Source organism: Mesoplodon mirus, assembly GCF_964341445.2.
Source record: "Mesoplodon mirus genome assembly, chromosome: 4".
NCBI classification, from domain to species: Eukaryota; Metazoa; Chordata; class Mammalia; order Artiodactyla; family Ziphiidae; genus Mesoplodon; species Mesoplodon mirus.
Window position 1 is genome coordinate 138,090,661 of NC_138979.1, and position 13,678 is coordinate 138,104,338.

General features: G+C 34.5%; 1 protein-coding gene across 3 annotated transcripts in view; it reads right to left on the reverse strand.

The window, feature by feature from the left end:
- Nucleotides 1-13,678, reverse strand: part of NEMF (nuclear export mediator factor) — a 53,766-nt gene that overhangs the window by 34,664 nt on the left and 5,424 nt on the right. For all 3 annotated transcript variants that reach the window (XM_082618624.1, XM_082618622.1, XM_082618623.1), the window contains exons 5-8: nt 4,458-4,606; nt 3,119-3,186; nt 2,057-2,143; nt 764-837 (exon numbers count right to left, since the gene is read on the reverse strand). In XM_082618624.1, coding sequence (XP_082474750.1) covers nt 764-837; nt 2,057-2,143; nt 3,119-3,186; nt 4,458-4,606 — 378 coding nt within the window. The remainder of the gene's footprint in view (nt 1-763; nt 838-2,056; nt 2,144-3,118; nt 3,187-4,457; nt 4,607-13,678) is intronic.

Here is a 13,678-nt window from a genome sequence, read left to right on the forward strand (position 1 = left end):
TAGCATTTGTCTACTGATTGTATCATTTCTCAAAGTGATGTTTTTAAGACTCAGTAAGTACCATTAGAAAATACTGACTTATTCATATGAACAAGAAAAAAACAGGGAATAAAGAAAATGAAAACTAATGATTTGATAAAGTGGTGAGATTATACATGTGCATTTTGCTTTTTTCTTTCCATTTTTCAGATGTTCTGCAACTTAGAAAAGCCAAAAGCACTTTACTTCCAGCAGAAAAATCTTTGGTTCACTTTGCCGGTAGGAAATTTTAATTCATTTTAATAACTGGGTGCAGGGTATATTTGGAGTGAATTTAGCTGTAATTAATCAGAACTTTTCCTGAACTTTTTTTGTAAGTAAAGTTATATACTTTGAATAGGGAAGAAAAACAAGATATGAGGTAACTCAGAGGATACTTAATAATTAAAAAGATGTTAATCAGTAAATTTTTGGAATGTGCTGGCAAATTAAGATGTGCTTCTCTATCTAAAATCAACCTAAGAGGAAATATTTTCAAATTCCTCAACTTTTCAGGAGTGCCAATATTGTCTTGACTCAGTACTTTGTAGAAGATTTAAGGAATAGAACAAAAATCAGAAACCAACAGCAATTTAAAAAAACTACCCTAGAATAAGCATATTACAGGTGTTAAGTTTCCAAATTACAACAAAAAATTTACATATACTGATCCTTCAATGAACATTTAAATTCTAAAAATCTAAGTAAAACATCAACAATATACAATAAGTATTTGTGGCGCTACCTTTCCACTGAAGTTGGATGTTGTTTTCATATACTCTTCTGCTTTCTGAAGACAAACAAGTACTTTTTCAATATCTAATAGGGGAATAAGAAAGGAAAAAAGGAGTGCCGATCAACTGTCCATAACTATTATTAAACACCTATGTAGAAAAAAGAAAGTGTTTATGAAATAATACAAGTTGTTCAAGAAAATTAAATATAGTAATTTCATGTTTATAATCAGTTTATTAAATAAGAATATATTTTGGCCAGCTTATTGTCCCAATAGCTTTTATTGAATCCATTTTTCCCCTCATGATATGAAAGGTACTTTGTTCATATGCTAAATTGCCATATATATTTGGGCTTGTTTCTGAATTCTTTATTCTGTGTATTCCTTCTCCCAAAACTTAACTTTTAATTACTATAGCTTCATAATACATTTTAATTTATGAAAAGATTATACTCCATCATTACTATTATTTTCCAGAGTTTTCCTGAACATATGCTTTTTATTGCACATATCAGATTCATTTAAAAAAGGAAGTGCAATAGCAAAAATAACAATAACACCTGTCGGCATTTCGAACAGGATTGCACTAAATTCATGTATTTCAGAAACTAAATCATTCACTTCAAACATTCAATTTGTATTTTTAAATGCACAAAAAAATTTTACATTTGTGCATTTGTGCATCATAAAAATGATCCCTAAACCTTAAGAAGTGATATAAATCTCAAAATATAAATACCAAGAATGATTTTTTTTTTCATTTTACATGAGAATCTGCAGATAAAAATTTGTCAAAGACCAAAGCTTCCATTTTCCTTATATTTCCTCTAATTTTTTATTATCCTAATCTGGAAGTTAATTTAGGTTCCCTTAAGTAGCTACAAAAGCCTAATTCATTATAAAGTCACACCACAGCACTTACAGAATTAAAATGCATATATAATGCTACTTCTAGAAGCCCCTCAGGTTCTGAGTCTGAAGGTGAATAATTCAACTCCTTCAAGCCTTGTACCAGAGACTGTCTCAAGTGCAGTAACCCCTTCCAAAATTTAGGGGGGGGAGGGAGAATATTCTAAAATCAGAAGGTAATAACATAGGTCAAGAGATTAAATTGCATGTTACTACAGATAAAGCGTCACATTAAAGTAGGAAGTCAGGAATACCATATGGATAGAACATTAATAGGTCAAATGTTTTTAAGTCTAGAACTACCTACTCACTTATTACTTTTTCCAGAAATAATTTTCATAGGTTTAAAAAAATGAAATAAAAATGGGCAAAACTTGTAGCATGCACACATACCTTTACTTTCAAATTTTTCATCCACTTTGACATTGCCAGAGAATCCATATTCTATAAGACAGTGTTCAATGAGAGCTGGTCCACAGGCTATAAAAGCAGAGGATATTATTTGTAGTATTTTCCTATAAAATTTCACATTCAAAATACTAATGAATATCCCAATATAAATGATCTACTCAATAACAGTAGCCAGTGAAAATAACAATGAGTTTACCTATTTTGAAATGTTATTAGAAATGACAGTTCAAGTATTTATAAAAATTTGAGACTACAATAAAATTGTAGAAGTCAATGCAAAAGTTATAGGAATTTAATGGAATTTAGCCATGTATAAAAAGGATTATAAACCAGGAATGAAAGGTTGGTTTAGCATCCAAAAACTGGTTGATGTAATACACCATATTAACAGAACAAAGAAATAGAAAAATCCAAACTTACAAATTTTACACATGCTATACTAATAGATGTAAAGTTTTAAAGATAACTTTTTTAATGCATTCTAAACAGTAACTCCTGTAGTAATCAATGGTACCTGCCTTCTCATATGTCCTCCCCAGATTCCTTAGTATAGGGATAAGTGATGATTTTCTCAAGTGTAAAAGTTGATTAGATTATCTTTACCCTGGTTATCAGCAGCACCTGGCAGACCCCGGAATGCCCTGAGACTCACCAATAAAAAACAAAAAGCAAAACAAAGAAAACCCAACCAAGCTAAGTGACTATTACACCAAAAAGACAGACACTGAAAAAAACAAAATACAAAAAAAAGATTTCTTAGAAAACTACAGCTGGCGCTCAAGTGCTAGATAACATAGTTTGTTTACATAACTGTATTGCTTTTAAATAAGACGTAACATAAAGGTCAAAGTTCATATGGTATAACAAATTTCTCTTTCCTTGAAAATAAACACTTATTTACTCAAAAGATCATTTTAAACTCCTTTCTACATTTATCAAGTTGTTCTAACTTTCTACTAGAACTAGATTTCAATGTGTTACATATATTTCTAAGAAACCATATTATCTTACAAACAATTCATTGCTCTATATAGGATTACTCACGAAGTAATGGGTTAAGAACTCTCTTCAGTAGTTCACCCTTAGGTGCACTGGCTATTATTTCAGTCAATCTGTGAAACAAAATTGACACACCCCTTACTATCTTATATTTAATAAACCCTACAGCCATATTCATGTTCACAGTACTTTCATATGCATCAATTTGCCTGATCTTCAAAATACCCTAAAATATAAGAGGAGTTAGTTCACTTTATAGGTAAAAAAAAAAAAAAAAAGGATCATAAAAGTAACTTATCTAAGTTTAGTAGGTTCCTGAACAGCAGACTGGGACTTGAAACCAAGTTTTCCAAGGAACATCAATACTTTTTCAACTAAGTCATACTGCTTATCGTCAGCATGCCCATATATGACATGAAAGACACATTTTTATGCAACAGTTAAATGTAGTTTGTGGAGACTGGTGATATATGGGTTTTTTAAAAAAAATTTTATTGTAGTTGATTCACAATGTTGTGTTAGTTTCAGGTGTACAGCAAAGTGAATCAGTTATACATATATCAATACATATATCCACTCTTTTTTTTTTTTAGATTCTTTTCCCATATAGGCCATTACAGAGTATTGAGTAGAGTTCCCCGTGCTATATAGCATGTTCTTATTAGTTATCTATTTTACATACAGTAGTGTGTATATGTCAATCCCAATCTCCCAAATTATCCCTCCCTGGTGATATATCTTAACACCTGAAATGGCTTTACCTAATTAAACATTTAGAAAGAACTCAAGGATGCTGTAGGCCACAGTATTCCCCCCCCAAATCAGTATCAACCTCACCTGCAAACTTGTTAGAAATGTTAAATTCCTGGGATCTACACCAGATCTACTTAAAACCTGGCGGGGGCAGGGGGATCTATATTTTACCAAGCCCTCTAGGTGATTCTGATGCATTCTAAACTTTGAAAACCACTGCTGTAGCCTATTAGCAAAGCCTTCCAGCCAGAAGAGTACAGTTATAGTCAGCACCTTATCCCACCATACTCCTATTTTTTAGCTAAACCAGAATTCCTATCTCCTTTTGCGCTCTGCCAAGATATCCATTTGTCTTCTCACAGAACAGCTAATAAATTCCTCCACTTTACCAAGAAATCACAAACATCTGAAGTAACACCAAATTTAGATTAAAAAAACATACATTTGCTACTCCCAAATAAGGCTTAATTGCTTACATTTAAGTGCACACTTATGTAGTTCAAGCAGCCCAAATTTATTTTATGCAAGTAAACAAAATATTTTCTTATGTGACAGTTCTTTCATATTCTGACATATGATCTATTTTCCTATGTAATACAATAGGAAATGAGTTAATAAACAAACATGTTACCTTTCCAAGGTAAGCAAAGGTTCGGCAGCTCTAGCATGATCAACTGGATAGTGTTCACGAACAGCAAATTTAACATCATCTGACTCATCAGTTCGAAATCTTAGGATATTTAAAATTAGGTACTCATAATCTGTAAGAACAATGTTCCCCTGTAGTAGAATAAAATATAATTTAATGCTTTTCCCAAATCATTCTTAAATCTTCTTAAAAATTGAGAAAGAAAATGTAGTCTCGTAAAAACCCAATCAAGGATACAGAAATGAAGTTACAAACACAAAGCATTTGAGTTGCATCTAAACAGTGCTCCTTGCGCTTGCCCAGCACAGACTATGAAATAAAATAAATCTAAACATCCCAAGTTTGAAACATAATGAAGGAATCTAGAGCAACATTAAACTCATTGTCTGGTGGTTCTGCAGAGGTCACTATTAGAAACAGAATAATCAATTAACACCTTGATGACCACCAATTGAACTTAATGTTGCACTTGGTTGAGGCAAATCTACAAACACTGTGGCTTATTAAGAAAAACAACATATATTTCAGAAGCCAAACACAGAGCTATTTATACTTTCACCTGCAATTTGTCTTTGAATAGCAATTAGTTATATGGAAAAATCAATAAAGGCCGTTATACCCTTTGACCAAGGAATTCCACACTTGGTTATGTGGCTTAGTGTAATAACTCAATAAAACCAGAAGCTACATGCTTAAACTGCATCTTACTTACAATAGAAAAAAACTGCAAACAGCCTAAATGTAAAAATTGGAGATATTGATAAATAAATTATACCAATACGACAAAATATTTAAAAGCTGTTAACTTAAGAAGACTATGTACGACTTACCTGGTGGTGCAGTGGTTAAGAATCTGCCTGCCAATGCAGGGGACACAGGTTCGAGCCCTGGTCCGGGAAGATCCCACATGCCACAAAGCAACTAAGCCCATGTGCCACAACTACACAACTAGAGCCCGTGCGCCTAGAGCCTGTGCTCCACAACAAGAGAAGCCACCAGAATTGAGAAGCCCGCACACCGCAGTGAAGAGTAGCCCCCAACTCGATGCAACTAGAGAAAGCCTGTGCACAGCAACGAAGACCCAACACAACCAAAAATAAATAAATAAATAAAATTGATTCTTTGAAAAAAGACTATGTAAAAAGAGTAGGAAAATGTTTATAATGTTAAGTAAAAAATAGGAAGACAAAAAAATCCTGTATCCTGGGAAATAGAAGGCAAATGTATCCTGGGAAGTGGAAGGCAAACACAGGAAAAATTAGAATACTTATTAAAGAGTGAGGATTAAAAAGTCTTTTTAAAACTTAATATTGTTACATAATCTTTTCAATAAAAAATAGGCGAGAAACCTAATGAAAATAAAACTGCCCAAAAAACACAAACTTCCAAATTTATTATAGACAGTGAAGGTTGTTGTATAATTAAAATACAAAGAAGCATCCATGAAAATAAATAGTCACAAATGCCTTAGCAAGTACTCAGAAGGTGGTCCCAGAAGACGGTGGGAACAGCCCCAATCTCATGAGGAATAACAGGCTGCAAGATAATGTTCACTAGATAGGGCCACCATTCACCTTGATCACAAATATACAGGCATACCTTGACGTTATTGCAGGTTTGGTTCCAGACCACCAAAATAAAGCAAATATTTCAATAAAGCAAGTCACACGAATTTTTTGGTTTCCCAGTGCATATAAAAGTTATGTTTACACTATATTGTAATGTTTAATAATATAATGTACTGCGATCTATTGAAAGTCAGCCCTCAACACAAGGGTTTGAAAAGATAAAAATATAAAAAGAAAAAAAAATAAATAAAAAGAAAAAAAAAGAAAAAATAATATAATGTAAAATATAATGTATCATAACACAATGTATAATATAGTGTATAAAGATAATAATATACTTTAAAAAACAAGGTACGTACCTTAATTTAAAAGTACTTTATTGTTAAGAACTGCTAACCATCATCTGAGGTTTCAGTGAGTTGTTGGTAGTAACATTAAAGATCACTGATCACAGATAACCATAAAAATACAATAGTAATGAAAGTTTGAAATATTGTGAGAATTTAAAAAATGTGACAGAGACATAAAGTGAGCAAATGCTGTTGGAAAAATGGCACTGACAGCAAAAAATTACTTGATGCAGGACTGCCACAAACCTTCGATTCGTAAAAAACGCAGTATATGAGAAGCATAAAGCAAAGCTCAGTAAAATGAGGAATGCCTGTAGATAACCTGAAGTTACTAGGTGTTGAAAGAGTAGGACCTACTGCTAAAGGTTCTAACTTCAAAGAAATCATGCATTTAGAAATTTAAACATTTAACTTAAAGAACAGAAATGTTAACTGGAGAAGGAAAGTAGGAGTCTTGGATAGAAGTCCGTATAGTGTCTGATTGGTTCATAAAGGTGTGACTTGAAAAACAGACCTGGCCATAGGACCTGGCACATAGAAAGTGCTCAATAAATGTTTGTTGAATCAAATTGTGCAGTTATCAAGAACATCTGGAAGATTCCAGTAAGGCAGTTACTTCCCTCAGAGGGCTTTCTTTAAACCAAGGTTTCCCAAAAGTATTCTGTTAAGATGGTTTCCACTACTCCCATTAAAAAGAAAAAAATTCTGTGATCTAGTAAGTTTTGGAAATTCTATGTAACATATCCTTCCCTAGGGGATGTACACATCACACGATCATATTAAAGGCACTGGTAAGTCCTAGAGTTAAAAAAAATATTTACCTTATTTATCCTCAAGGTTCTTCAAATTTTTATGACTAGGGGAACCATTTTTCTAGGCTATTATCATATGGAAGTGGTGTCGAGGAACTTACTTGGGGAAATACTGCACTTGTCTCTGATGTACTCAATAATCCATTTTCTAATCTTACTTTCTCCAGAGTCTTTCTTACTGGAAACTTCTTTTCACAAATTAATAAACTGACTTTCTTAAGTGAGTCTGAATAGCAACAGCCTCTTTACGCAACGTCTGATCAACTCTAGATAAACCATACATCAAAATTCCAGACATGAAGGCTAGAAGCTCAGACGCTGGAATAAAGAGAGGAGAGAGCAATCTTCAAGATCTACCGTAAGAATCAACCAACATACTTCCCTTAAATACCACAGTGAGTACTGAAAATTCCCAAGCACATACTCTCATATATAAATCCTGAATATCTATTCCAAACTCATCACTAAGTGGACCTCTGGAACCTAGACAGTACACATGCCAATTGCACAGAGCCTTCAAAACAGAAAGACCCTAAATGCAAGGGGCTATCCTGGATTGAATTCTGTTCTATCCTGGAACAGAAAAAAGAACATGAGTAGAAAAACTGGTGAAACCCAAATAAAGTCTGTAGTTTAATTAGCAGTAATGTACCAATGTGAATTTCTCAGTTTTGACAAAGGTACCATGGTTATATAAGATGTTAACATTAAGAGAAACTAAGTGAAGGGTATACAGGAATTTTCTTTATTATCTTTGCAACTTTTCTACAAATCTAGTATTACTATAAAAAAATTATTTAAATTTTTAAATGATAATAAAGACTTTTTATTCTGTGGAAAGAAATTTTACATCATTAAGTGCTAAGTTTAAATTGAAAAAGGAAAAAAAGAAAAAAAAGGAAAGGCCCATGTCTGATATATAACTTAAACTTCACATTGAGTTAAACCTAAGGCAGCCTGCAATTAGTTACATTCTAGAGATTTCTCCCCCCCAATGAAAAAAACCTTCTCTTGTTTTTTAATTGGGGTGGGCGGGAGTGGGGGAAAGGAATCATAAATAGGACACCAAACATAACAGTGGTTACTTTGGGATGAGGAACTGGTTGGGCCAGGGGTGATAAGACATTCAATTTTAATTCTACAAACTTTTCTACATACTGAGAATGTATTTGTGTACTACTTGTATAAACATTTTTAATTTAAATGGTAGTCTAGATAATTCTAACTATTGTCCTATTGAGAAAAAGAAAAACTGGACAAAATACAAAGCAAGTCTCTTAAGAAACAAAAAAATGCAAACAGGCAGTAAACATTTATAGGATCAAAATCTAGGAGAGGAAAACTCAGAAAGGTGAGCTCCACACTTAGAGCTACTTCTTCCCTAGGATCATTTATCTAACAGTTAAGAATCAGCTGACAGGCTGGGAAGCTGAGTGTGAATTTTGATAGGCTCACAGGACAACTAAGGAGAATAAAAATTTGAGTTCAGGGTCCAAGTGAAAGGGGTATGGGCTAAGGGGATTTATCCCTGATAAGTTCAGCTATGAATACTGACCCCAAATGGCTGCATCCCAGGAGGAGTGAACTGGAAATTTTCCAGCTTTCCCACACCCAGCTCCTAATCAATTCAATTCTTGATTGGAGTAAGGTAATATGGGATTACTTGTGTTCTTAGCTACCTGTCTAAAGCAAATATCCTCTCTAAAGGAAGATAACATCGTTCCAGGTCTCACGATTTATCTATTACTTTTCCTACTCAGTGCCTGGCACACAATAAAGTAACCAGGCATGGGAGGAGACAATACAATGTAATTATAGTTAAAAGAACAACAGACTATAAAACAGACATCAGAGGAATCAGATAATAGAGCAATTACAAATGATTCCAAATGATTCTTGTCTGATAGCAATAAAATTAGTGAATTGGAAGATAGATCAAAAGAAAATATGACTGAATTTTCCCATACTGATGAAAAACACCAACTCACAGATTCTAGAAGCACTGTGAACCCCAGAAGGTAATTACAAAGGAAAATCAACTAGACATACAGCAAACTACTGAAAATCAAAGACAAAGAGAAAAAAATTTAAAGCACCCAGATAAGAAGGAGAGATTACCTTCAAAGGAGCAACAGTATGACTGACACTGGTTTCAACAGAAACAGTGGTCACCAGAAAACAATATACTATTATTATAACTGCCAAAAAGTTATTCAACTAATTAATGAGAGAACTAGATGACAAAACTGGTTCTAAGAGAAATGAAGTAAGTGGACTACTTAGAGTGGGTGAGAAAAGAATGATTGTGTAAGATTGCCAATTTAGGGCAATAAAACTGCAACCTCTGGGGATATCTTTTCTCTGGACAGAGATAATTTGAATCTCTACTAGATTAAATTAATTTTCATTGCTATCAGGCAAGAATTATTTGTATTGCTATCAGTTTTCTATAAATTAAAGTCCACCCTTAACGAGTTGTAAAAGAGCCTAATCAAGAGTAAATAGCAGGGTCTTCCCTGGTGGCACAGTGGTTAAGAATCTGCCTGCCAATTCAGGGGACATGGATTCGATCCCTGGTCCAGGAAGATTCAACATGCCGTGGAGCAACAAAGCCTGCGAGCCACAACTACTGAGCCCGCGTGCTGCAACTACTGAAGCCCTCACGCCTAGAGCCTGCGCTCCGCAACAAGAGAAGCCATCACAATGAGAAGCCTGCCCACCGCAAGGAACAGCAGTCCCCGCTCGCTGCACCTAGAGGAAGCCCATGCGCAGCAACGAAGACCCAACGCGGCCAAAAAAAAAAAAAAACACATCCCTAGAATCCCCAGGAGTGCTGGCTAGACAACGCTAGACAACACCTGGCAGGATACTAAAATGACATTTTGTCCTTTTTGTCTCTTTTCAAATTTTGGATAATTTTTAACAGTCTCCTCTCATGATTACATCTCAAATTATTTTTGATTACACATATACACAGAAAAAGCTACTTTGTTTCTTGGACTGACTTATTTACACAAGTGCAGCAAGAAATGTTAACTAATATATATAAACCTCCTTAAACTATAGACAGCAAATCTAGAGCCACATGGTATCAAGCAGTTACTGAAGCCTTAATAATCACTGCTGCCTGAAGAATTCATAAGAAATTTGGAATTATCTCTTCAATAGTCTCTATTATTCCAGAGACTTAAAAATTACTATTTGCTTCTAACTCAAAGCTATGGAAACCAAAAAAAGAAAAGAAAAAATCACTACTGGTTTTGTCTGTGGTGCGCCTATAAATGTAAGTAAATTCCTCTCTACGTGAAGTCACGCAAATCTACAAGAAGTGACCTTCCTTACTTCCTGCAGGCTAGGATCCTATATATATATGCCACAGATAAGGTACAAGACTAGGTTCTCAGGAGGGCTTTGTGGACACTGGCTTTACATATGAAGTATAACCTTTTTTCCTTAATGGTGAGCTTTTCACACCTAACTGAATGAGATTTATTCTCAAATGTGACAGACACTCTAGGTTTGACCTTGGCTACACAATCAATTTTGCCTAATTGTAACCTGGTAAAAAGGACAAATTCTTCTTGAACCTATGTAAATAGACACATTGTCTTGAGCAGTAAAACAATCTCAGTAAAAGGCAAGTGTTCCTAAATTCTAAGGGACCAAAGAGAGCAGACTACCATTTAAAGAATGTATCACTCCAACTAGCACTAGTATACTAAGTTACACGTCAGAAGGGCTTTATCATAGAACTATCATAAAAATAATATCAACAACATTCTGAAAAAAATAACCACAATCAGATTCTCCCCAGTTTATTCAGTCCTGTGTAATCAATTCTGATTGTCCTAGATCATAGGTTAACACTCTATTTTCATGAAGGCATCTGCTTCTAGACTAAAAAGAATCTTAAAAATCCTAACTTGGCATCCCTGATACAGTCTGGCATCTGTCCAAGCAATATTAGCTCAGACAATATGAGTCTATTATTTAAGAGCAGGGGTCAGCAAAATTTTCCCATAAAAGGCAAGATAATAAATATTTTAGGGTTTGTGGGCCACATATGGTTTCTGTTGCATATTCTTCTTTCTTTTTAAAGAGCTCTTTTAAAATGTATTGTAAAAACCATTCTTAAACTCACAGGCTTTACAAAAAGGGGGCCAAAGGCTGTAGTTTATCAACTCCTACTTAAGACTATCTGGTATGTCCTTTTCACCAAGGTTCTGAGACTGCCTTCTTTGTTAAAGACCCAATTTATAATGACAAAATTATGGAGATGGAACAAATTAGTAGTTGCCAGGGTGCAGGGATGGGAGGAAGAGGGGTGGGTGTTATTACAAAGGGGTACCACAAGGAAGATCTCTGTGGTAATGGAAGAATTCTGTATCTATCTTGATTGCAGTGGTTACATGAATCTACAAACATGGTGAAATGCATTGAATTATATGCATACATTGTACCAATACTGATTTCTTGATTTTGTTATTGTAATATAATTATGTAAGATGTAACAACTGAGGGGAACTGGGTGAAGGGTACACCAGACCTCTCTGTTCTATCTTTGCAACTTCCTGTGAATCTATAATCATTTCAAAACAAAAAAGGTTTTAAAAAGGCTATCATACAAATTTTTTTTTTAATTGACCACTACCTGAGACCACATACAAAAATCAATTCCAGGAGAGCAGCCACTGCAGCTGTAGCTGCTGCTGCCTGCAGGGGAGGGGGGTCAGAAAGATGGGTAAAGGAATTAGTGGCAAAGAGAAGTGCATAGACAATTAAAGACAAGTGCAAGGATCAGCAGGTGGTCTCACGTCCCGGTTCCACATCCAGGTCAATAACTAATACAGGTATGTCCACTTCTGATAGTTCACTAAAGTGCACACTTATAATGTATGTGTCATATATCTAACAAAAACCTTAAAGTGATTAAAAGCATGTGGTAAAAAACATTGATAAGAAAGAAAAAAAACAAACAGCTCAATATTATTTTTAAAAATTACACATTCTATTATTCGGGTCTCCCTTAATTATTTAACCAACCTCTTATTCAAAGAAATTTAGTTTTGAATAATGGAGTCGCTTGGAGTCTAGCTAGAAGTGAAAAATTCCACACGTAAGGAACAACTAGGGACCAATTTCCACTTAAGAGCTGTGATAAGTCCAGCCCAAGTGACTCATGCAAGAAATAAATGGGAACATTTAAGAGATGACAGTCACACCTACTTGAGAATGGACTTGAGGATATGGGGAGGGGGAAGGGTAAGCTGTGACAAAGCGAAAGAGCGGCATGGACATATATACACTACCAAACGTAAGGTAGATAGCTAGTGGGAAGCAGCCGCATAGCACAGGGAGATCAGCTCGGTGCTTTGTGACAGCCTGGAGGGGTGGGATAGGGAGGGTGGGAGGGAGGGAGACGCAAGAGGGAAGGGATGTGGGAACAGATGTATATGTATGACTGATTCACTTTGTTATAAAGCAGAAACTAATAATAAAAAAAAAAAAGAGATGACAGTCACAGAGAAATGGAGAAAAAGCAAAAAACAACAAACAACAAAAAAACAAAGACATTTAGCTTCTTTCCAAGTTTTAACTATTATAAACACTATAAAGACTATGGTATGGTCCTTCCTGAGCACTTGCCTCAAACGTTTCTTATGATAAATTGCTAGAAGTGGAATTCCTGCGTCAAAGGTTACACACATAAACTTTAAAAATCATGTTATATACTGTCAAACAATCTTCCAAAAATAATGTTCTAATCTACCCTTGCTCTCGTACATCCTTTTTTTTTTTTTTTAATTCTCTCCCCCCTTTTTTTTTTTTTTGGCCACGCCGCACAGCTTGCAGTGTCTCAGTTCCCTGACCGAGGACTGAACCCAGGCCACGGCAGTGAAAGCCCAGAATCCTAACCACTAGGTCACCAGGGAATTCCCTGTACAGTCTTGATAATACTGGTTATTGTCAAACTTTCCAACCATTTATATATTGACAGAGAAAGAAAAAAAGGGGAGGAAGAAAAATATCATTTTTACCTTTCAGTAATCTGTTAATTTATACAGTATTCATGCTTTCATAAGCCATTTGTATTATTCTTTTTTGAATTGTGTAATCAAGCACTTTACCCATTTTTCCACTTGAACCGTTTGTGAAAACTACATAATAGGATTATGAGAATTTTATTTACCATACAAGTTAAAATATTTTTCCCCAGTTTTTCACTTTTGATATATGTATCAATAGTTCATGGTGTTTTCTGCCTTACACAGTTAAATTGCCTTACACAGCTTTAAAATTAAGCAGTCATATCTATCAATATTTGTTTCCACTGTTAGGCTTAAAAGTCTTTTTCATCCCAAATTCATATATCTTAATCCATATTTTCACCTAGTACTTCTATGGTTCCACTTTTTATATTTAAATTTTTGATGCAAATGGAATTTATTTTGCTGTAGATAGTTCATGAAACA